General features: G+C 67.5%; 4 protein-coding genes across 4 annotated transcripts in view; 2 read left to right on the top strand and 2 right to left on the bottom strand.

The window, feature by feature from the left end:
* EMIHUDRAFT_434118 (hypothetical protein) overlaps positions 1-548 on the bottom strand; it is a gene marked incomplete at its 3' end in the record, with an annotated part of 809 nt that extends 261 nt beyond the window's left edge. Inside the window, exons 1-2 of the mRNA XM_005785606.1 lie at positions 307-548; positions 4-56 (exon numbers count right to left, since the gene is read on the bottom strand). Of these exons, the coding sequence (XP_005785663.1) occupies positions 4-56; positions 307-537 (284 nt within the window). The remainder of the gene's footprint in view (positions 1-3; positions 57-306) is intronic.
* Positions 549-2178: 1630 nt separating this feature from the next.
* On the top strand, positions 2179-6744 carry EMIHUDRAFT_462647 (hypothetical protein). Its single transcript, XM_005785605.1, has 7 exons — positions 2179-2860; positions 2949-3440; positions 3768-3914; positions 3946-4197; positions 4263-4442; positions 4523-4894; positions 4991-6744. Exons 1-7 carry the CDS (start codon positions 2183-2185, stop codon positions 6167-6169), a joined length of 3300 nt encoding a protein of 1099 aa, XP_005785662.1. The 5' UTR covers positions 2179-2182; the 3' UTR covers positions 6170-6744.
* A 3169-nt stretch (positions 6745-9913) lies between these two features.
* EMIHUDRAFT_98921 (hypothetical protein) lies at positions 9914-12617 on the top strand (the record flags this gene model as incomplete). Its single annotated transcript, XM_005785604.1, has 7 exons — positions 9914-10383; positions 10748-10758; positions 11471-11589; positions 11722-11792; positions 12118-12181; positions 12352-12470; positions 12539-12617. The coding sequence occupies 7 exons, from the start codon at positions 9914-9916 to the stop codon at positions 12615-12617; spliced, it is 933 nt and encodes a 310-aa protein (XP_005785661.1).
* A 6217-nt stretch (positions 12618-18834) lies between these two features.
* EMIHUDRAFT_63406 (hypothetical protein) lies at positions 18835-20309 on the bottom strand (the record flags this gene model as incomplete). The annotated part of the gene is made up of 3 exons (XM_005785603.1): positions 18835-19622; positions 19762-19939; positions 20007-20309. Coding segments are annotated over 3 exons (1269 nt in total), but the record flags the coding sequence as incomplete, so codon positions are not given.
* Positions 20310-20700: the final 391 nt, after the last annotated feature.

The following is a 20700-nucleotide window of genomic DNA, read 5'->3' as shown; positions in this document are numbered from 1 at the left end:
CGCCGAAGTTTGTGCCCAGGGTTGACGACCTGCGCCGCCTGCAGCGTTGCGTCCCCCTGGAAGAGGGAGACGGCGGCGTGAGAGAGGGGAGCGAGGGGTGGCCGGGGGCGAACGGGGCGGCGGGGAGGACGAGGCGCGCAGTGCGACGCGAGCGAAGGGGTGGGAGGTTGCGGCTGCGCGACGGCGGGAGGGCGAGAGCGGGGCGAGGGGCAGCTGCGGCGTCAGGCGCGGGCGGGCTGTCGTCCGCTCGCGCGCGCGGCGTGGCGGCGGAGGGCGGTGCGCGGAGAGGCGGCGGGAGGGCGGCGCCTGCAGCGTGCCAATGACCTCGAAGTGCCCGCTCCCGACGAGGCTCGCGTCGAACTCTGCCGCGAGGCTCGCGTCGTTGAAAACCACCGCCGCCGGCGCGCCGCCGCCCGACATCTCGAGCTGGGCGCGGTCGCCCTCAACGCTGAGCAGCTTGCCCGTCACGCGCACCATGCGGCCGCTGTGCTGGCCAGAGTGGTAGTCGGTGGCGTCGACTCTGGGCGTGGGCGGCATAGTGTGGTTGGAGCGCGGCAGTGGTTGTTGTGCCTCCCGCCAGAAACAGGGAAAAGAATTCTCCCGCCTCACGGCGTCCATAGACACCTCACTAGACCCCACATACGGTCTCGTCCGTGCCTCGAAGGCCGGTGAGATTGCTGGAGGTGGAGCAAGCTGCTCTAGCCTCACATGTCACTTCTTGTCGTCTGTTGTTTGAGTTGTGCCCTTGTTTGTGCCCTTGGCACCGTGGAGTGCTGGGGGGGGCGACAGGGAGGATGTGGCCCTGAGTTATGTGTACGCCGACTCAGGGTGTGTGGCAGCCAGCTGGCTGTGTGTCTTGTGAGCCTGTTTGTGTCTGTGTGTCGCTCGTGCGTGTCGTCATCATCTGTCCAGCGTGATGTCCAGCGTCCACCCATACCGCGTTGGTGTCCAGTCCGAGCCTGGCTGTTCTTCACCTTTCTACCTACCTACCTACAGCACACTGCGAGAAGCGGCGAGAGACTGCGAAAAGAGATAGGAAGAGGCAGACTCCCTAGGGTGGGCGACGGCTAGCGCATCACACCCCTCTCCTTAAAATCCCTGTGTGGTGGCGGCGTGCCGTCCTCCCATCCCTCCCTTGGGTTGTCTGTTTTCTTTCTTTCTTTCTTTTAGCACACTGCGAAAAGAGATAGGAAGAGGCAGACTCCCTAGGGTGGGCGACGGCTAGCGCATCACACCCCTCTCCTTAAAATCCCTGTGTGGTGGCGGCGTGCCGTCCTCCCATCCCTCCCTTGGGTTGTCTGTTTTCTTTCTTTCTTTCTTTAGCACACTGCCACCCATTGGGTGTCGCGGGATCCTCTTTCTGTCCTTTTAGAGCCCTCCTTCTCGGGTTTGGATATCCACCCACTTGGCTGCCTGTGCGAGTATGCTCGACGGCAGCCCGCTCAGTATGCTCTCGGCATTCTGTACAGCCTCGCCAGGCTCTGACTCTGTGACGGCCTGCAGCGTGCAGGGCCGGCGCGGACCGCCTTGGGCGCGATGGCCCTCCTCAGTACCTACCTCTTCGATGCCTGTCGGCTCTCCAATCTCGTCGCCGGCGGCAGGCCCGCATGGCGCGCTGCTCGATGGCAGCCTGCTCAGTGCCTCGCTGCTCTTTCTTACTGCAGCCGCCCTCCGGGCCGGCGCCGGCCGCCTCGCTTCGCCAGTGCTGTCTACGCCTGCGACACGCGTGTCGACAGGCGAGGCGCGGGCGACGGCTTCCTCAGAAGCCGTCGCCAGAAAAAAGAACATATAGAGGGAGAATCGGGGTTTTAAAAACAAGAACCGAAAGAACAAGGAAAAGAAATCGCGCGGGGGCAAGAATTTTACCAAAAAGAATACAAAAAAGAACACAGACACGAAGAAACGGAGTTTTAAAAACAAGAACCGAAAAGAACAAGGAAAAGAAATCGCGGCGGGGCGGAGGAAAGATTTTTTTCCCCGCTCCCTCAGAGAGAGAGTTGTCATCACGACGCCGCGTGCCTTGCTCGGAATCGTTTAGCCAAGGCGGCGCGCGCTGACCGTCCGAGAGAGGAGGGTGAAGGGAGCAGAGGTATTGCAAGGAGGGCCTTACGAATTTGTGGAAACTACGTGAAATTCCGAGCAATCAGCTTTGGACGTTCCCGGTTGGTTGACGGACCGCCAAATGGAAGGCAACCAAGGCGGCCCAAGGGCGATGGCCTCGACCTTCAGCTCATCCTCGTCCGACGGCGACAGCCGCACTGCCCCACTCGACGGCCTCCGCGTCGTCGAGATCGGCTCCTTCCTCGCCTGCCCGCTCACCGCGCGGCACCTCCTCGACCTCGGCGCGTCAGTCACGGCCGTGGTGCGACCAGAGTCCGCTCGGGGGCAGCGCGCTGAGCAGGCGTGGCGGCCAGAGACGACGAGGGCATTGAGGAGTGGCAAGGACGTCGTGACCCTCGACCTCAAGTCGCCGGCCGGGCAGGAGGCGCTCGACGAGCTCCTCGTTGCGGCCGACGCTGTCGTCATCGGCTTCGCTCCAGCGGTGTGCCGCCGGCTCCGCCTGACGGCCGAGCGGGTACATGAGGTCAACCCTCGCGCCGTGCTTGCTCACCTGCCCGGCTTTGCGACGGGCGACGCGGAGCGGAGCAAGATTGAGGCGTGGGAGGCGTCCATCCTCGCAGAGGCCGGCGTCTTCCGAGACATGGGCATCAACCGCCAGCTCGCTGGCAAGCTCGCCTCGTACTCGCCTCTGCCTCTCGCATCGTCGTACGCCTCCATCTTTGCCGCCCTCGGGGTCGTGTCTGCTCTGCGCAAGCGCACGACTCTGCCGCCCGGCGCGGCGCCGCGGCTCTCTCTGGAGGTGCCGCTCGAGATGAGGCTGGCCGAGATCCCGGCTGCACCTCGGCCACACCTCCGTCTCACCTCGCGGCTGCCGCCCTCCCTCCCAGGTGCCCCTCGCCTCCGCGCTGTGCGACGCGCTGGTGCACAACTCGCTGCAGCACGAGGTGCCCGAGGAGTACCGCTCGCGCAGGCAGCGCGCCCTCGACAAGCAGCGGGCCGGCGAGCCGCTCGACTACTTTGAGACGCTCGAGCTGACGGACCCCTTCTTCTCGCACTACACCACCGCGGACGCGCGACCCTTCTACCTCGTCGCGCCCTGCCACCTCCGCCACCAGAGGCGCGCGATCGCCGTGCTCGGGATCGAGAAGCAGGTCGCCGCCCTCGGCGTCCCGCTCGCCGCCACGTACGCCGCGTCGGCGGTGGGCGCGAACGCGCCGCGGCACGGGTTCGGTGCCGGCCAGATCGGGGACGACTGGGCGCCGAAGCTGCGCAAGCTGATGCGGCGCGCCTTCCTCACTCGCACCGCCTACGAGTGGGAGGCCGCCCGCTGGCGCCGCGGGCGTGGAGCGCTGGGCGGCCCTTCCCTGAGCCTCGGCCGGGTCCTCCCCTAGGCCGCCTTTGGCGCGGCTGGCGTGCCCGGCTCGGCGCACCGCACCACCGCAGAGTGGCTCACCTGCCCGCACGCGCGCGCCGCCGGCCTCGTCCGCGAAGACGAGAGCGGCGCCGTCTCGCCCGCGGCGATGACGTGGGTGGTGCAGCAGGAGCTGCCGCCGCCGCTGCCCTCGCCGTCGCTGCCCAGCCCTTGCAGGTCGCCAGAGGGCCGGCCGTCGTCGGCGGACGCGGCGCCGCACTTCGGCGGAGGGGCGGGCGGGGCGGGGCGGCCGGCGGCGGTGCGTCCGGCCGCCGGGTGGGCGACCCGCGCCGAGGCGGCGCCCGCCGCGCCGCCCCCGCCTCCGTCGCCGGCGGCAGCGTGGGAGGGCGGCCGGTCCGGCGGGGGCTGGATGGAGGGTGTCGAAGTGCTCGACCTCTGCAACGTGATTGCCGGCCCGACCATCGGCACGATGCTCGGACATGTCCCGGACATGTCCCGGACATGTCCTCCAGGTGATTGCTGGCCCAACCATCGGCACGATGCTCGCGCGTTTCGGCGCAAAGGTGACCAAGGTGGACTCGCCGCGCCCAACCTACTCGCCGGAGATCACCGTCCTGTACGGCCTGGCGGCCAACGCCGGCAAGCGCTCCGTGCTGCTCGACGTGTCGCCCGCCGAGGCCGCGGGGCGGGCCGCCTTTGAGGCCCTCGCCGCGCGCGACCGCTCCGGCGCTCTCTCCAGCGGCGTCGCTGCACAGTGCTTGGCCGTGAGTAGGCCCTCGTGGCGCGCGTGGACGTCGTCGTGTACAACGGCACCTCGGACGCGCTGGAGCGGCTCGGCATCACGCCTGCCGAGCTCCACCGGATGAACCCGAACGTCGTCCTCTCGCGCTTCGACGCGTACGGCGGCCCGAACGAGGGCAAGGGCGAGCGCGCGGACCACATCTCGTACGACGACAACCTGCAGGCGGCCCTCGGCATCATGGAGCGCTTCGGCGGCGGGCTCGGCCGCGTGGAGGAGCGACGCGCACGCCGTCGGCACCCGCAACGCGCACGACCGCGTCCGTGACATGTCCACGGCCCGCCCCGCAGGAGCACGCGCACGTCGGCACAATCGACGTCGCGGCGGGCGTCGCCGGCGCGCTCGCGACGGCCGCGACGCTGCTCTTGCGAGAGCGGCGCGCGACGGGCGAGCTGCCGCCGGCGCCGCCCCGCTCCCTCCTCATCGCGCGCGCCTCGCTCGCGTCGGTCGGCCAGATGGTGCAGTTCCCGTTCTGCTGCGGCCCGCCGGCCGCCCTCGCGGCGGAGGGGGACCGCTCGGTGGACACGCCGCTCAACCGAGGCCCCGAATGCCGTGGAGAGCACTCGCTGCTCCACTGCTACTCGACGGCCGACGGGTCGTGGCTGCTCCTCGTCGCCTCCCTCCTCCCGCCTTTGAGGATGGGCGAGGACGAGCTCAAGACGGTGCCGCGCAACCTCTCGCTCGCCTCCTAGCCCTAGCCCTGAGCCCTGAGCCCTGAGCCCCGAGCCCCGAGCCCCACCCCCATCCCTACCCCTCAGGTGCTGCGCCACCTCTCGCTCGCCGACGGGCGGCTGCACGCGGCGCTGCGGCCCGCACTCGAGCGCGGCGTCGGCGGCGTGAGCGACGCGGCGCTCGAGGCCGCGGTTGGCGGCGCGCTGCGCGCGGGCCCCTCCGCGTCGTGGTGGGCCGAGCGGCTCGGCGCGGTCGGTGTGAGCGCGGTGCCGCTCGCGTCCTTCGACGTGCTCCGCGAGAGCAACATCCTGGCGGCGGAGGACTGCACCGTCGACCTCGGCGGCTCCACCTTTCAGTTCCTGCGCCACGGGTCGCACCCGCTCGGCTCGCCGCTCGTCATGTTTGCGCCGTGCTCCGTCCGGACGCCCGGCGGGCGCGGCCTCGCCGTACCGCTCGAGGACGCGCCGCGCTACGGCGAGACCGCGCGCTCGCGGTGCGGCGGCGACTTGTGGGCAGCGTCCCTTCACACCTGCCGGCTGCGAGCAGGCGAGCACACGCTCGAGGTGCTCGGCGAGCTCGGCGTCGACCCGACCCTCCTCCTCTCGCGCCACGCCGCGGCCACCGGCTGGTGCGACGACTACCTGCCCGGCAAGGCGTCGCAGACGCTGCCCGACATCCCCCGGCCGGTGCTGAAGACGTGCCCCGTGTGCCTCGACCCGATCAAGCGGCACGTCGGGCTGGCGTGCTCCCACTGGCTCTGCCACGACTGCGCGGTGCGCTGCTCCAACGCGGGGCTCGCCTCGTGCCCCGTCTGCCGCCACCCGCAGCTGCTCGACCCCGTCCGCCTCGCTCGCCGCTCGGTGGAGTGGCGCGCCGCCTACGGCTCGTGGCGGCAGGGCGGCGTGCGCGGCTCCAAGGGCGAGGCCTCCTCGATCAGCAGCGCCGCGCAGGCGCCGGCGCGCTCCCTCGTCACCTCGGCGGCGGGGGACCTCGCCAAGGGCTCCTTCCGCAAGTGGAGCGGCGCCAGCCTCGCGCACAGCTCGCCGATCCGCGCGATGAAGTCGTGCGCCGCCGGGCTGAGTCTCGCGGAGGTGCGCGAGCAGGAGCTGCTGCGCCGGCGCGACTCGGACGCCTCCTCGGCCCGCTCCTCCGCCCGCCTCTCGGCCGGCTCGGGCCGCTCGCCCGGAGCCCCTCGCCCCGCCCACGAGCTGCGCGACTCGCTGGGCAGCGAGGCGCCCGGCCGGCCGGCGATCGCGCTCCTGTAGCCTCGGTCGTGGGCGACTGACCCCCGGCGTATCGCTTCTCAGGTGCCTACCCGGCCGGCGTCGCGCTCCTAGGAGCAGCGCCGCCCCGCAGAGAGGCCTCGCCCGGGTGCCTCTCGCTGCGCCAGGCCTCGCCCATCGGCGCCTGCCGGTGGCCGCTCCGGGCGCCACCACCTCTGCCGGTCTCCTCCTATCCTCTGAGTGCGATCGGATGGAGAGGCGAGGCCGGTGGTTAAAAGATGAACATGTGTGCAATAGACTTGTGGTGCTGTGCAGTGCGTGTGCAGTGCGCGTGGTGGGAGAGGGTGGGAAGGGCCCACTGCGGAAAGTGTCCAGTGCGCGGCGGCTCGCGGCGGCCATGCGTCCTCTAGAGTGCGATCGGATGCCGACGTCGGAGCAGGGGCCCCTGTCAGAAGTGATTCAGGTGTGAGTTGGAGGGAGGTGCGCGTACTCTACAGTGTGTGCAGTGCAGGGGAGACATGTGGCTGGGTGGGGAGACGAGAAGGGTGTCGCCGATTAAGAAGACGCTCTAGCCTGCCTCTCACTGGGAGTCCTCTTGTGTGGAGAAATTTACCTTAAACCTTACCTCTTAGTCCTCTTGTGTTGACTGAGAAGCCGCCGTGTGCACAGTGCGGTAGCACAAGAAAAGAGAACACTTGTGTGCACCGCTCACTTTCGAGGGCAATCTGTGTGAATGGAGAGCTGAGGATCCTCCACGTCGGCGCTGTGGCCTCGTCCGTTCTCTGTACCTCCAGCAGTGAGAAAGCGAGAATTTTACAGACCTCCCTCGCATGACACTGGGCACGGGAAAAGAATTTTACAAGGAAACTCCCTCGCACGACACTAGGCACGGGACAAGAAAGAAAGACAGCAGCGAACCCAAGGGAGGGATGGGACAGCGTTTTCGACGGGGAGCTCCTCAACTCTGAGCACTTTGGAGTGCGGTCCTCAGCAACCTCACATCCAGGGCGGGGGAGCTATGAAGCGCACCCAGGATCGGCATCGCGAAGCAGAGTTCGCACTTGGAGCACTTCATGGAGTGCAGTCGGTAGCCGCACGCCAGTTCGCTCGGCGGATTTTTTTGAGCTTAGCCTTCGATGTTATGAAACAAACGCAAGGCGGACGTGGCATATCGCTCTCGGGCCCACAGACATCCCGCACACCCGCCGGCCCCCGCGCGCGCCCCACCCCGGCCGGGAGAAAGAGGAGTGACAGCTTTTGCGGGACGGCAACCGAACGCGTATCTTGCACTCCATGTGCAAGAAGCAGAGAGAAATGAAAGCCGTCCGGCCCCCAAGTCCGGCTCACGCGCCCCGACTGACCGATCTACCGCACTGGCCACTTCCGCCCCCTCGCTCCCAACCCATCCACCTCGCCTCGGGCCGCGCCGCGCGATCTCGGGCGATCTCGCGCGATCTCGGGCGATCTCGGGGCCGCGCCGCGCTATCTCGGGCGATCTCGGAGCGTCGCTCGCGCGGCGGCACACCTGCTCGAAAAAGGAAGGGCCCGGTTGGAGCCACGGGGCTCACGTGCTCGCTCGGTTCTCGCCGCCTCACTCTGCGCCACTTTTGTTTGAGGCGTTGGCGCGCGGGGCGGCGCCCCGCGCGGCGCGTTCATCGCCCTCCACGCCGACCCCTGCGCGCACCGCTCATGCGCACCAGAGAGAGAGAGAGAGAGAATTCTTGATACGAAACCACGACGACACACACCAGTCGACTCGCATCGGTTGCCTCCATGAACGGCGGAGCTATTCTCGCGCCCACACCACACCTGGCTCCAACGTGGACACGCCCATAGCTGGGGACACTACTAGGTCACGCATGGCATCAGAAGTTTTATCTCTGGGCCCCGAAAGGCATCTCTAGCAGCGTCGTTACGCATGCGCCCTCCCCTCCTGGGCGCATACGCCTCACGTCTCGACAGAGCATAAGCCCTTGGTGTGCCACGAGACGAGTTTTTCGCCATCGCCGCGAGCAGCAAGCCGCCCGCCGCAAACAGCCGGAGGCATCGCCGCAGCACTGTCTGCGCTGCGCTCCCGCACCCGTCGACGAAGCTCCCCCCGCGGAAGACCGCGCGTAGCGACGCCTTGTCGTTCGAGATGAGCGCGCTTGAAGCCCGCCCACCTACTGCCCCTGAGAGTTGGTTACCGAGTGGGATCAGCTCCCCCCCTTGGGATCGAAGCTTCCACGACCTCGCACCCAACACCACAGGCGGGATCAGAGAGAGACTCCGCACCGGACACCGCCCGGGCACAGACCCCCTACCCGTCGGACAATGCCTGGACCCCTCACAGAGCGGCCCACACACAGATCACGCATCGGCAGATTTCACGCCTGGATCAGGCGTAGACAGCACACACTTGTCACGGTTGCATAGCCCTGCCGGGGGGGACGAGTTCGCAAGGTTAATATTAAAAGCATACAAAGTGGTGACAACCACTGAGTTCTCAGTGGACGAACGAGCGTCGACCGAACAGAAGAGCGTCCCCACGACGCCTCGGTGCCTCCCACCGGTGTGGAGACCATCCGGATCAGCCGGGTTCGCCCTCCGGACGGACCCGTTCCCGCGATGGCCCACAGTCTCTCTCTCTCTCTCTCTCTCTCTCTCTCTCTCTCTCTCTCTCTCTCTCTCTCTAGGTAGGTAGGTAGAAAGGTGAAGAACAGCCAGGCTCGGACTGGACACCAACGCGGTATGGGTCTCTCTCTCATGCACTTGGAGCACTTGGAGTGCAGTCGGCAACCTCACATCCAGGGCCGGTGAGCTGAGAAGCGCATCCAGCGGGCCGGATGATTGGCATCGGGTTGCGGGCAAGAGAGCCCTAGCCCCGGGGGTGCGCGTTCGCAGGGCAAGGGCTGTAAAGTAAACACGGGTCTCCGAGGGTTAGTCCGCGCTCCAGGTTTCCCCTAGCAGCGGAGCGCCCCCTCGGATGCATGTTTTCTTTCTTTTTCTATTCGGAGCCAGTGATACGAGAATACGCACATGTTACAGGAATACACACTGCCCCCACGGAGTACCTGCACTACTCGACGATAATACAAGAAGAATACGCAGCTTGGAAGTTGCAGACGCCTATAAAGAAAAAACAGCAAGCTGAATTTCGGCGGCGAAAAAGCAAAGGACGGGCGCTTTTGATCGGCAAAGCAAAGTTGGAGTAACGGCGACCGCGTCGTCACAATGTCAGTCGCCTGTCGAGCAGCCTTGGCGGCGCGCATGCGCCGCAGGGTTGACCGACAGCCGCGCGCCTCGAGCCTCTCGCTCCACTCGCGGCACGACGCGCCCCGCGCGCCGGTCAGCGCAGCAGGAGTATTGCGACATGCTGCACAACGCCAAGGACAGCACTGAGAAGCTGGCGCCAGTCGCCCACCAGCATGTCTCAGCACCAGGTGAGGGAGCATGCTGCGCACGCTGATGCAGCAGGGGGTAACCACCAATCAGGCCCTCACGCCACTGCACGGCCGCCCTCGAGCACCAGCAGCCGCGCTGCGCCATGCTCAAGCTCAGGAGGCCACCCTGCTTCACGCAGCTTTGTGCAGCGCAGCGAGCGAGCAGCGCCGCACCAGGCGGACCCATGGCGTGCTCAGCCAGCCGCGAGGCGGAGGCAGGCCGAGTGAGCGCGAGCCGCGCGGGAGGCCATGCCCCGCGCACCGGCGAGCGAGTGGCACGAAAGAGTGCAAATCGCGCATGCTTTTGCGTAACGGTAGAGAGAGTTCCATGCGCACCCTATTTTTTTCGGGTGCCCATTCCGATATGCCTCTCCTCGTCGGCCTCCTTCGCTTCGCCGCCCTCACTCTCCCTCCGCCCGCTCTCACTGCACGCCGCTGCTCTCCTCCGCGCCGCTGCTCGCCACCATCAATGGCCGACGCGGAGGCGGCTAGGGCGGAGCGTCTCCGCGCGCTCGGCTTCGACTACCAATCGGAGCTCTCGCGCGTCACGAGCGTGAAGCAGCCCGTCAAGCAGCCTCCGCCTCCAGAGTGGCTCGCCGAGGCCAACGCCGCCCGCCGGTACGAGCTCTGGCTCGAGGAGGGAGGCGCTCGCTGCGACGCGGTCAACGTGGTTCCCGCCGGCGACGCGGAACGCTTCGCGCTCGTCACTTCCGGCGCCGTCGCGGAGGGGAGCACGTTATTCGAGGTGCCGGCGAGCATGCTTCTCACTGCGGACGTGGCACTTCGCGACAGGACCGTTGGCCGTGACCTCTCCCTCGCTACGGCTGTGAATGAGTGACTGACGGCTGGTTGCTACGGCAGGACGATCGGCCGGGACCTGTCTCGCATCGAGCAGCAGCAGCGGCAGCGGGGTGGCGCGTCGGCGGCGGACCGGACGGGCTTCGAGACGTTCGCTCTCGCCGCAGTGCTCGCGGCGGAGCGCGTGCAGCGCGGCGCCGTGCGAGGGAGGCTGCGGCGGCAGGCGTGCTGTGGGCGTGTCCCTCACACACCTTGACATGACCCTGACACGTCCCTGACACGTCCCTGGCTGCGGCGGCAGGATGGCGGCGTGCTCGGCGGCGGGAAGGCCTCCTCCTGCGGCGAGGAGGGCGAGCTGTGAAGGGCGCCTCTTCAGCTGTGGGGTGGTGGCGGTGAGCAGGTGCCTCCCCGGTGGGAGGTCTATTAGTTATTCACTTTGGACTACCAATGATTCACTACTAATTACAGGTGCTTCCCCAGTGGGAGGTCAAGGACGAGCTCGGCGAGAAGGCGGGAGATGCAGCCGGGATGCAGCCGAGATGCAGCCGAGATGCAGCCGAGAGAGACAGCCGAGAGGCAGCCGAGAGGCAGCCGAGAGGCAGCCGAGAGACAGCCGAGGGGCAGCCGAGGGGCAGCCGAGGGGCAGCCGAGGGGCAGCTGAGGGGCAGCCGGCCGAGGGGCAGCCGAGGGGCAGCCGAGAGGCAGCCGAGGGGCAGCCGAGAGACAGCCGACGATATCATCTGTAGGCGGGAGGGCGGCGCTGGAGCCCGCTCGTCGCTTCGCTGCAGTGGCCTGCCGAGGAGGAGAGCTGGGCAGTCGCGCGCTGTAGCTCGGCGGTAGCTCGGCGGTAGCTCGGCGGTGTCTCGGCGGTCTCTCTGCCGTATCTCTGCATCTCGGCTGTACCTTGTCGAGAGCCCGGTAGTTGCACCGCAAGGGCGCACGTCCACGACACGCCCGCGACACGTCCACGACATGTCCACCCGTGACACGTCCACGACACGTCGCCCCTCAGGAGTGCCTGATCGAGGAGGGGCGGGCGGAGGCTGTCACCGCCGGCGCCTCCCTCGCCGCCCTGCGGGAAGGGCGCGGTGACTGCTCTTAGCGAGTCGAATGCTGCCCTCAGGCGCCGCCATCATCGCGCAGCTGGTAGAGCCGGTGGCGCGCAGCGCGTGGATGCGGACCACGCAGCGCAGCGGCGTGGCGCAGGCGAGGAGGAGGAGAGGCGAGGCCCGTGCCGGCGACGTGTGCAGGACACGACACGGCCCCTGTCAGGCGACCAGCGAGGAGGATTGCGGCTGCACGGCCGTCCAGGCCCGCTCGCTGCGGGAAGGCGCCTCCGACCCGTCGACTGACTCCTCGACGGGTGCTTTGCAGGCTCTGCTGCTGGCGATGGAGGCGCAGTTCGGCCCTCCCCCCCCTCTCGACAGCGCGTCGGGGGAGCGGCGGTGGGGAGGAAGAGGCGGAGGAGGCGTCGCCCTCTGCCCTCTCGCCAACCTCGCGGCGCCTCTCTCCGAGAGGACGCCTCCTCGACACGTCCCGTGGACACGTCAACGACGCGTCCACGGCGCGTCCAGCAGGTGCTGCCGCGCGAAGACGCCGCCGCCGCCGCCGCAGCTGGGGCAGTGAACGCGCGGCTGGGCCGTCCCCCGGACTCGTCCGGCAGCGACGGCGCTCTGCGGCGCGTCGCCACACGCCGTTTGCCACCCGGCCCAACCAGCTCATTGATGGCGATGCGCTCCTCATCGACTCCTGTCCACCGCTATCGACTAGGTGCGTCGCGACTCGCGATTTGCCAGCCGGCGCCCTCGTGATCGCTGCCGACTACCGGGAGGAGGTGGAGGAGGCGGAGGCGCGAGCGGGGGAGGAGGAAGAATCGCGTCGGTTTGGCGACGCGTCGGAACGCGTCCATGGCATGCCCGAGGCTTGGTTATAGGAGAGGCCTCCCGCGGCAGGCGACTATTAATTGTTAATCATTAATTATCAGTTATTAACTATTAATTATAGGAGCGGCCTCCCGCGGCAGGCGACCGGGTGACGGTCGTGTCTGGCGCGCTGAGCGGGCGGGCGGGCGTGGTGGCGCGGGTGCGGGAGGAGGACGCTGCGGCGGTGGTTCGCTTCGACGGGTCGCGCACCGCTCGTGCTGTCGCTACAGGGAGCTTTCTGGTGGAACCTTCTTGGAACCTTCTTGTAGGTCGGACAAGCTCGTGGTTCTGGCGCCGAGCAAGCTCCGCGTGCAGGGCGCGAGGCCGCGCCGCAGCCAGCTGATGTAGGCAGAGGCGTCTGGTCCTCGCCTGGTCGTGTGACTGTCGAAACAATCTGTGCGTGTCCACAGACGCAGCGGCTACGCGACCCCGGGACCCCCGGGCACCACGGCGCCCCTCGGCCCTGCACATTGTGAATCTATGAGGTAAGGTAAGGGGTAAGGTAAATTTCTCCACACACACAAAGTGGTCTGAGGGGTGGCCCGTCTACCGTCTACCGGTAGTAGTGGGGGAATTTACGGGGTGTGGACCCTGAGTTGAACAGGGGTTGTGCGCCAAGCCCTCCTGCTCGGCTCCAGCGAGTAGACAAGTGTTACCATCAACAGAGGAGAAGGATCTGACCTCAGGGCTGATGTGACCAAGCGCTGGTAGCGTGGTTTTACCTCACACCCATGGTCTCACAGTGTGCCGGCAGTCGCCGAGCAGTGTCGCTCACACAAGCCGCAGCACAACTGACTGAGGGCCAGTGAGGGCGAGCCCATCGCTGTGACAGCTGTGGCAGCCGCACAGTGGGCTGTGCCATCTGTGCAGAGTGTGTGAGCAGCAGAGGAGCTTCACTCCAGGCTTCAGGCGCAAAGAGCTGCATGCCACCGAAAGCGCTGTCGAGGTTCGCCGAGCGCGGCGAAATCGGGGGACACCGTCACCGACGAGCGCGTTGGAGTATTCACTCCGGACAAAGACGGGGACACAGCGGACGGTGCGGGGTGTGTCCCCGTCATAGCGGCGAGGCGCGGGACCGTCTGTGGCGAGGTGGGTCGCGTCCCCGGATTTTGTTCAACTCACGGTCCACCCCTCTATAAACAAAACAACTCTGTCTCACCTTACCTTAGCACACAGGCTCGACACAGGTGCGAACTGGCGCGTGCTAGTACTATCACCGGCACACCACCGGAGCCGCCTAAGCGACTCCGTTAAGAACGGCAATGCACTTAGCTCCGTGCACAATGCCGCTGTCCCCGCACGCTAGCTCGTTCACCGTCTGCCACGCCACGGCGGTGTGGAGAACGACAGACAAGCGCTGCATCTGCAGCCCGTGCCAGTTCTTGGTGGTCCATGTGACCTCAGCGAGGTGCTGAGCGTGCGAAAGTTTGTTACTCAGCTGGTCCGCCGCCTGCCGAAGAATTTTGCGGACGCCGTCCCCGAAGCCGCCGAACGTCTCGAAGTCGAGCAAACGCAGGTCGCAATTCTTCTCCCGCGCGAACCGGTAGTCGCCCTTCTCGTAGCGGGCCGTCACAGGTGCCCCCGCCTCCGCCTCCCCCCCTCCCTCGCTCGCTCGTGTCGGGTCTCGCCCTGACTGACTGACTGAACGCCTGTTCCTACCTACCTCTCCCCGTCGCCTGGCTGAAGGCAAACCCGCGCCGTGACCCGTGCTCCGTGAGGCGTGAGCGCGTGACAAACACGAAACAGAAGGTCTTGGAAAGGTAAGGTAATTTTCTCCACCGACGCACGAAGTGGTGGGGCAAGGGGGGCAACCGAAACCCTGCATCTCCACACGACCACACCCGGACACGGGCAGGAGGCCCACGGCCATCTCCCCACGGCGCGCACGGGCACGGCATACCGTAACGGGGACGCACCGGACGCACCGCCCCCTAGCTCTACACTAGGAGATGTGGGTAAATCAACGGCATTGGCTTGAGAGCGATTGGCGCGCGTGTGCACGAAAAGAAATTCGTACGCCGCCGCGCCGGAGGTCCAAACATGTCAACATGCACAACATACCTCACTGCGCCGGTGCCCACGCCTCGACCTTCTTGGGCAGCAACTGGTTCGACTCGTCCTCGCCATGGCCGAGGTGGCCGCCTTCACCCTTGCCCCAGGTAAAGAAGGCGCTGTCGGCGGTGAGGGCGATGCTGTGGTATGCTCCAGCGGACGCAGCGACGACGCGCTGGCCAGCCAAGGCCTCGACCTTCTTCGGCACCAGCTGGCTCTGCGTGCCGCCGTGGGCCAGGACGCCAAAGAGTCCATGGCCCCAGCTCCAGACGGCGCCGTCGGTGGTCAGGGCGAGGCTGTGGTCGTCTCCAGCCGACACAGCGACGACGCGCCGCCCTGCAAAGGCCTCGACCTTCTTCGGCAGCAGCTGGCGCTGCTCGTCGCCGTGGCCCAGCTGGCCGTAGAGACCATAGCCCCAGCTCCAGACGGCGCCGTCAGCGGTGAGGGCGAGGCTGTGGCCGCTTCCCGCCGACACAGCGACGACCCGCCGACCAGCCAAGGCCTCGACCTGTCTAGGCGCCATTGTACGGCAGCCTCAGCTCCAGACAGCGCCGTCGGCGGTGATGGCGAGGCTGTCACCTCCAGCCGACACGGCAGCCGACACGGCGACGACACGCTGGCCAGCGAAGGCCTCGACCTTCTTGGGCAGCAGCTGCGTCTGCTCGTCGCCGTGGCCCAACTGACCTTGGCGTCCGTAGCCCCAGCTCCAGAGAGCGCCGTCGGCGGTGAGGGCGAGGCTGCAGTCGCCTCCAGCCGAAACAGCGACGACGCGCTGCCCAGCAAAGGCCTCGATCTTCTTGGGCAGCAGCTGGGCCTGCTGATCGCCGTGGCCTAATCGGCCGCCGTAACGAAAGCCCCAGCTCCAGACGGCGCCGTCGGCGGTGATGGCGAGGCTGTGCACGCCTCTAGCCGACACACTCACGGCGCGCTCGCCACCCAGCGTGGAAGAAGGGAGGCGGGTCGGCGTGTTGAGCCGCGTCACGCCCTCGCCGTGGCCAAGGAGGCCTGGAACCTCCTCAAGGACCACCACCTCCTCCTCCTCCTCCTCGTCTACCTCCTCGTCCGCTGAGCCGCACGACGAGAGCCGCCCCTCGCCGTCGATGAAGAGGCTGTGCCGTTCGCCCGCCGCCGCCCTCGCCGGCGGGTTGGACTCGCACAGCAGCGCAGCGAAGCACAGCCATCGCACGGCGCAGCTCTCGCTCTCTGGCTGCGCCGGCAGCTCGAAGCCGCGCTCTTGCGCCCACAAGCGGATGCCCTCAGCCGCGAGCGAGGCGTGGAAGAGCAGCGAGACGGCCGCGACGCGAGCGATGCCGGCGGGGTCGCAGCGAGAGAGGACGCGCACGAGGAGGTCCGTGGGGAGGTCGCGGAGGCGGGCGGGCGGCGGCGTGCTCGGCGAGGGTGTGGCGGAGGAGGCGGCGGCGAGGCAGCGCGAGCGGCGGCGCGTTGGGGTGGACATATATGTGAAAAGAAAAAATTCCGCTTTATGCACGGTGTGTGTGTGTGTGTGTGTGTGTGTGTGTGTGTGTGTGTGTGTGTGTGTGTGTGTGTGTGTGTGTGTGTGTGCACGGCCGGGGCGTGCCCGTTTTATTTATTTTATTTATGGGCGCGCCCGGTCCTCGAATTCTTTTTTCAGGATTCGGTCCAGGAAATAGCGCTTCGTGGCACTTGCATCGCGACAAGGTCACACGCGGACTCTCCAGCCTCTCAGCTCACCACCTCGCCGTCTCTGTCGCTCTCCTGGCCCAGGCCCATCAGTAGCAACCCTGAGCTGTCCCAGACCGCACTTACCTTGGGTCTGCAAGCTCACACCGGCTCGTGACCTCACGGAGAGGGCTCGAGATTGTCTCCGGTGGACCCCATCCGAGCCGATTGTGAGGGCTTTCCGGAGGTCACTATCGGCGCCACCGACCGTGAAATGTCCCGACCCACAGCCCTCATGCACCAGGCGCATGGATGTAGTCATAATATGTAGGCCTTCTCTCCCGAAGTTTGGAGCAATAGCCGCAAATAGTCTAGGGTACGATACTTGACACCCCCCGGCGAGCCTTCGTTTTTCGTGGCAAAGCTGCGGATCTCAGCTCGAGGTCCTCCGCTCGCGCCGGCCGCCCATGCGCTCGCGGGGCTCCCCGACGGCGCGGGCCTCTTGCCGATGGACCCAGCCGAGGTGCCCGACCAGTCGGAGTGGCGCCGACGCGCTGCGCGCGACCACCAGCCAGCTTTTCAGCGAGGCCGAGGACGGTGTGTCGAGAGAGTCGACAGTCCAAGTAGCAGCCGCTTTTTTTGCCTCTTTTTGAGCGCTGCTGCTGCACACCCTGCCCACCATACATAGCTGGGTGGCCACCTCTCGCGCACCGACTGAATCTACCGCACTGACCACTGTCACCCCCTCGGCCCCTCGCTCCCTGCCAACCCATCCACCTCGCCGAGCCCGAGATACGCCGAGGTGCTGCAGAATCGCGCGATCTCGGGCGTCGCGATCTCGGGCTGCGCCGCGCGATCTCGGGCGATCTCGCGCTGTCTCGGGCCCACGCCGCGCCGCTCCCCTCCCCCCCCCCTCACACACACGCGCGCACACCGCCGCCGCGCGCACGGCCAGTCTCCGCGCGGCCAGTCTCCTTACCGTATATGTGTTTAAACCGCGACCTGAGAGCGGCGAAAGAAAAAGAATTTTACACAAAACTGAGAAAAGAATTTCGCGACGTGATTTTCCCCTCCCTTCTTCTTTTTCGGGCGGGGACCTGTTCCTTTTTACCCACCTCACAGTAGAGGTGGCCGTTTTCTTCTCACATCTAAGCCCATGTAAATTAGGCGCGACAGGACACACACACACACACACACACCACACAACACACACTCACATCCACGCACTACACACACACACGTTCGAACGGCTGCGGCGCTCCTGCTCTGAGGCCACCCACAACAAGGCGTGCACCCTTGTATTTCCCCGCCCGCTCGCCGCTCCCTCGCCCCCAGCCTCTCAGACCGCCACCTGGTCGTGCAGCAGTCTCGCGAGGCCGCGGCCGCGCGGCGCTGCGACCGATCGCCGGCGCGGCCGGCGCAGCCTCCCCGACAGCCGGCGGAAAAGGCGGCGGCCGAGCCGGCCGAGCCGGCCAAGGCGGAGCAGCAGCCTCACCGGAAGCAGGATGAGCCAGTGCGTGGCGGGGCCGACGGTGACTTGGTACAGCGCGGGTAGGAGCAGCGAGAGGAGCAGCTGCAGCGCGAGCGCGGGCCCGCCGCCGCCAAGCGGGCCGTACAGCGAGAGGATCCACCGCTCGACGAAGCGGTTGTAAAAGAGGAGGAGGTAGCGGTGCGAGATGTAGCAGCCGAGCGTCGTCGAGCCCGCCAGCCGCAGCAGGCGCGGCGGCTTCCGCCCGGCGAGGGCGAAGCCGCAGGCGGCGGCGCAGAGGAGGACGGAGAGGGCGAGGAGGAGGAGGATGGCGAGGGCGGCGAGCAGGGGCGGCCCGTGGCCGTCGACCTGCTGCTGCAGCGACGGCAGGAGTGCGGCGCCGTAGCTGGTGGCGATGAGCAGCTCGACCAGCACAAAAGCGCACCCAAAGAGGGCGACGCGCCCGGCGCGGCTCGCGGGCGCGGCGAGGAGCGCGGTTCGGCGGAGCAGCGCAAAGGCGGGCCGGCCGTAGTAGAAGGTCCAAAAGTACTGCGCTGCAAAGGCGACGTAGTAGCGGTAGATCGCGTCGGACCACATGCCCCAGAGGTCGTCGTAGAGCAGGCCGCGAAAGAAGAAGGCCGAGGCGGCCGGGAGGGGCGATCCCGGAGCCGAGGCCGCCCCGGACCACCAGGCCGGGCTCCAGTCCGGCTTGTCGGCGCAGCGCCACGGCTCGAGGCAGCCCGTGCGGGGAGGCATCATCAGGGCCGCGGCGGTGACGAGGAGGCACTGTGCCAAGGGCGGCACGCGGCATAGCCGCAGCAGGACGAGTGCCGCCTTTGTGTAGAGCATCATCAGCAGGTACCACCTGTGGTCGCCCGTCCACACGTTGGTCCGCCCCTCGCAGCCCCCGGCGCCGACGGCCTCGCACGCCGCGTAGATGAGCGGGTCGAAGACGTACAGCATCATCAGGTAGCAGGCCAGCACGATCAGGTCGGGCTTGGAGAAGCGCGTCGCGCCCTCGTACCTCGCGTCGGCAAAGGCGGTGACCATCACGAAGCCGCTCATGTCCTTGTACCCGCCGAGCATGCGCAAGGGCACGTCGAGCCAGCCGAGCGCCGCGCGCTGCGGGCCAGGAAGCTGCCACAGCATCTTGGCCAGCGCGCCGCAAGCGCCGCCCGAGGTGGCGTCGGCGCAGCGGAGCATGTGGTCCGAGATGACGCCGTACATGAAGAGGGCGCGCAGCACGTCGCTCACGCCGTTCTCTGCCTCGAGCGCGCCGCCGGCCGCGGTGAGGCGACGCACGTTGCCGAGCGAGTCGGTCGACGTGCCCCCGCCTCCGCCTCCTCCGCCGAGCGTCTCCACCGTCGCGCCGAGGTCTGCCCCGCCACACGCCAGGCCTCCGAGGTCGGTCTTGCCGTTTGGCAGCGCGGGGAAGGCTGGAAGCGCGATAAGGCGCGACGGCACCATGTAGCGAGGTAGCCTCGCCTCGCAAAAGGACAGCACGCCGGCCGGGGGAGCATCGCCCGGAGGGAGTCGCACAAACGCGAGGAGCTCGTCGCCGCTCGCCACGACCGCCAGCTGCGAGAGCGGCGCCGCGGTGGCTTCGTCGCGATAGTCGCGCAGCACGGCCTCGACCGCCTCCAGCTCGATGCGGTGGCCGCGCACCTTCACCTGCCGGTCCATCCGACCGAGGAAGCGAAGGTCGCCGCCCCCGCTCCTCACGGCGAGGTCGCCCGTTCGGTACAGGAGCGGGCAGGGAGGCACCGCGCCATCGGACTGAAGGCACGGGTAGAGGGGCTGCTTGCGCGCCTCCGCCTCGGACCAGAGCGGGTTGGCGACAAACCTCGCCGAAGTGAGGTCGTCCCGCCTGAGGTAACCGCGAGCGACGCAGCAGCCAAACACAACCTCGCCCGGCACGCCGAGCGGCGCCGGCCGCAGCTCCGCGTCCATGACGAGGACGACGGTGTTTGAGATGGGCCTTCCGATGAGCGGCTCCGACGCCACCCCGTGCGGGCAGCGGTAGTGCGTCATCGACCCCTCGGTCGGGCCGTACACGTTGTCGATCGTCGCCTTCCCGCGCAGCGCCTCGTGGAAGCGGCCCACAGTGGCCGCGGACAGCGCCTCGCCGCAGCAGACAACCGAGCGCAGTTTGAGGCGGCGGCCGAGGCGAACGGAGGGGCGCATGCCAGCGCCTCCCCGGCCGCCCCGCAGCCTGGCCGCAGGCCGGCACGCCTTGGCGAGCGGCGCGAGGAGCGCGTCGACGTGGGACGGGATGAGGAAGGCGATGGTCGCGCCTGTGTTGATTGTGGGCCGGTCGTGAAGGTGTTCAACTGAGACGGGATGAGCGGAGGGGGGCGAGCATGCCGGTGGAGACGAGGGCGTCTGCGAAGAGGGAGGGCGAGCGCACGACGGGCGGCGGCGTGATGGCGAGGGTCGCCCCCGTCGCGAGGGTCCACCAGAGCTCCCACTCGGAGACGCCAAAGATGAACTGCGTCTTGAACGGGACCTGCTCACGGCGTATGGTGTCAAGAGACGCTGCTCACAGCCGTCCATGATGCCTCTAGGTCGGGCACCACGTCGCCGACTCCGATCCGGTAGGTGGACTGGAACCAGGCGGTGCGCATGAGCAGAGGCCCGTGCTCCACCATGACGCCCTTGGGCTTCCCCGTCGTTCCCGACGTGTACATGACGTACACGAGGTCGTCCGCTCCCGTTTGCAGCGGGCCCGCGCCCTCGGTGGGACCCGCCAGCCCGCCCGGCTCGTAAACCGTGACAGGGGAGAGCCCTGCGGCGGGGGAGAGCCGGCCAAAGGCGTCGACGAGGAAGACTGGGTGCGGCGCGGGGTGGTCCCCGTCGGGCGGAGAGAAGAGCGCCGCCATCTCCTCGGTCTGGACGAGCGCGAGGGCGGGCGTCGCCTGCTTGGAGCTGGGGCCGTGAATAAAGGGCTCCTTCTGGGCGTGCGCGAGGGCGGGCGTCGCAAACCTCCTCCGCAATCTCGCGCACCCTCGCGGCTGGGAAGTCGGGCTCCATCGGCAGGTACGCGCCGCCAGCGGTGAGCGTGCCGAGGAGAGCGACCACCATCTCGACGCCCCTGTCGAGGATAGTGGCGACCAGCCGCTGCGACGGCGAGAGCAGGCAGGTCGCCTCGAGTGCCGCGGCCAGCCTGCCGGCGCGAGCAGCGAGATATGGCCGAGCTCGAGCCGAGGTTGGCCGAGATGCAGCCGCGATTGTGTCTGAGGCGTGTAGCCGAGATGGCGAGCTCACCGTCCG

This window comes from Emiliania huxleyi (genome assembly GCF_000372725.1).
Source record: "Emiliania huxleyi CCMP1516 chromosome Unknown EMIHUscaffold_16, whole genome shotgun sequence".
Lineage (NCBI taxonomy): Eukaryota > Haptophyta > Isochrysidales > Noelaerhabdaceae > Emiliania > Emiliania huxleyi.
The sequence above is the reverse complement of the archived record's forward strand: the minus strand, read 5'-3'. Positions and strand labels throughout refer to the sequence as shown.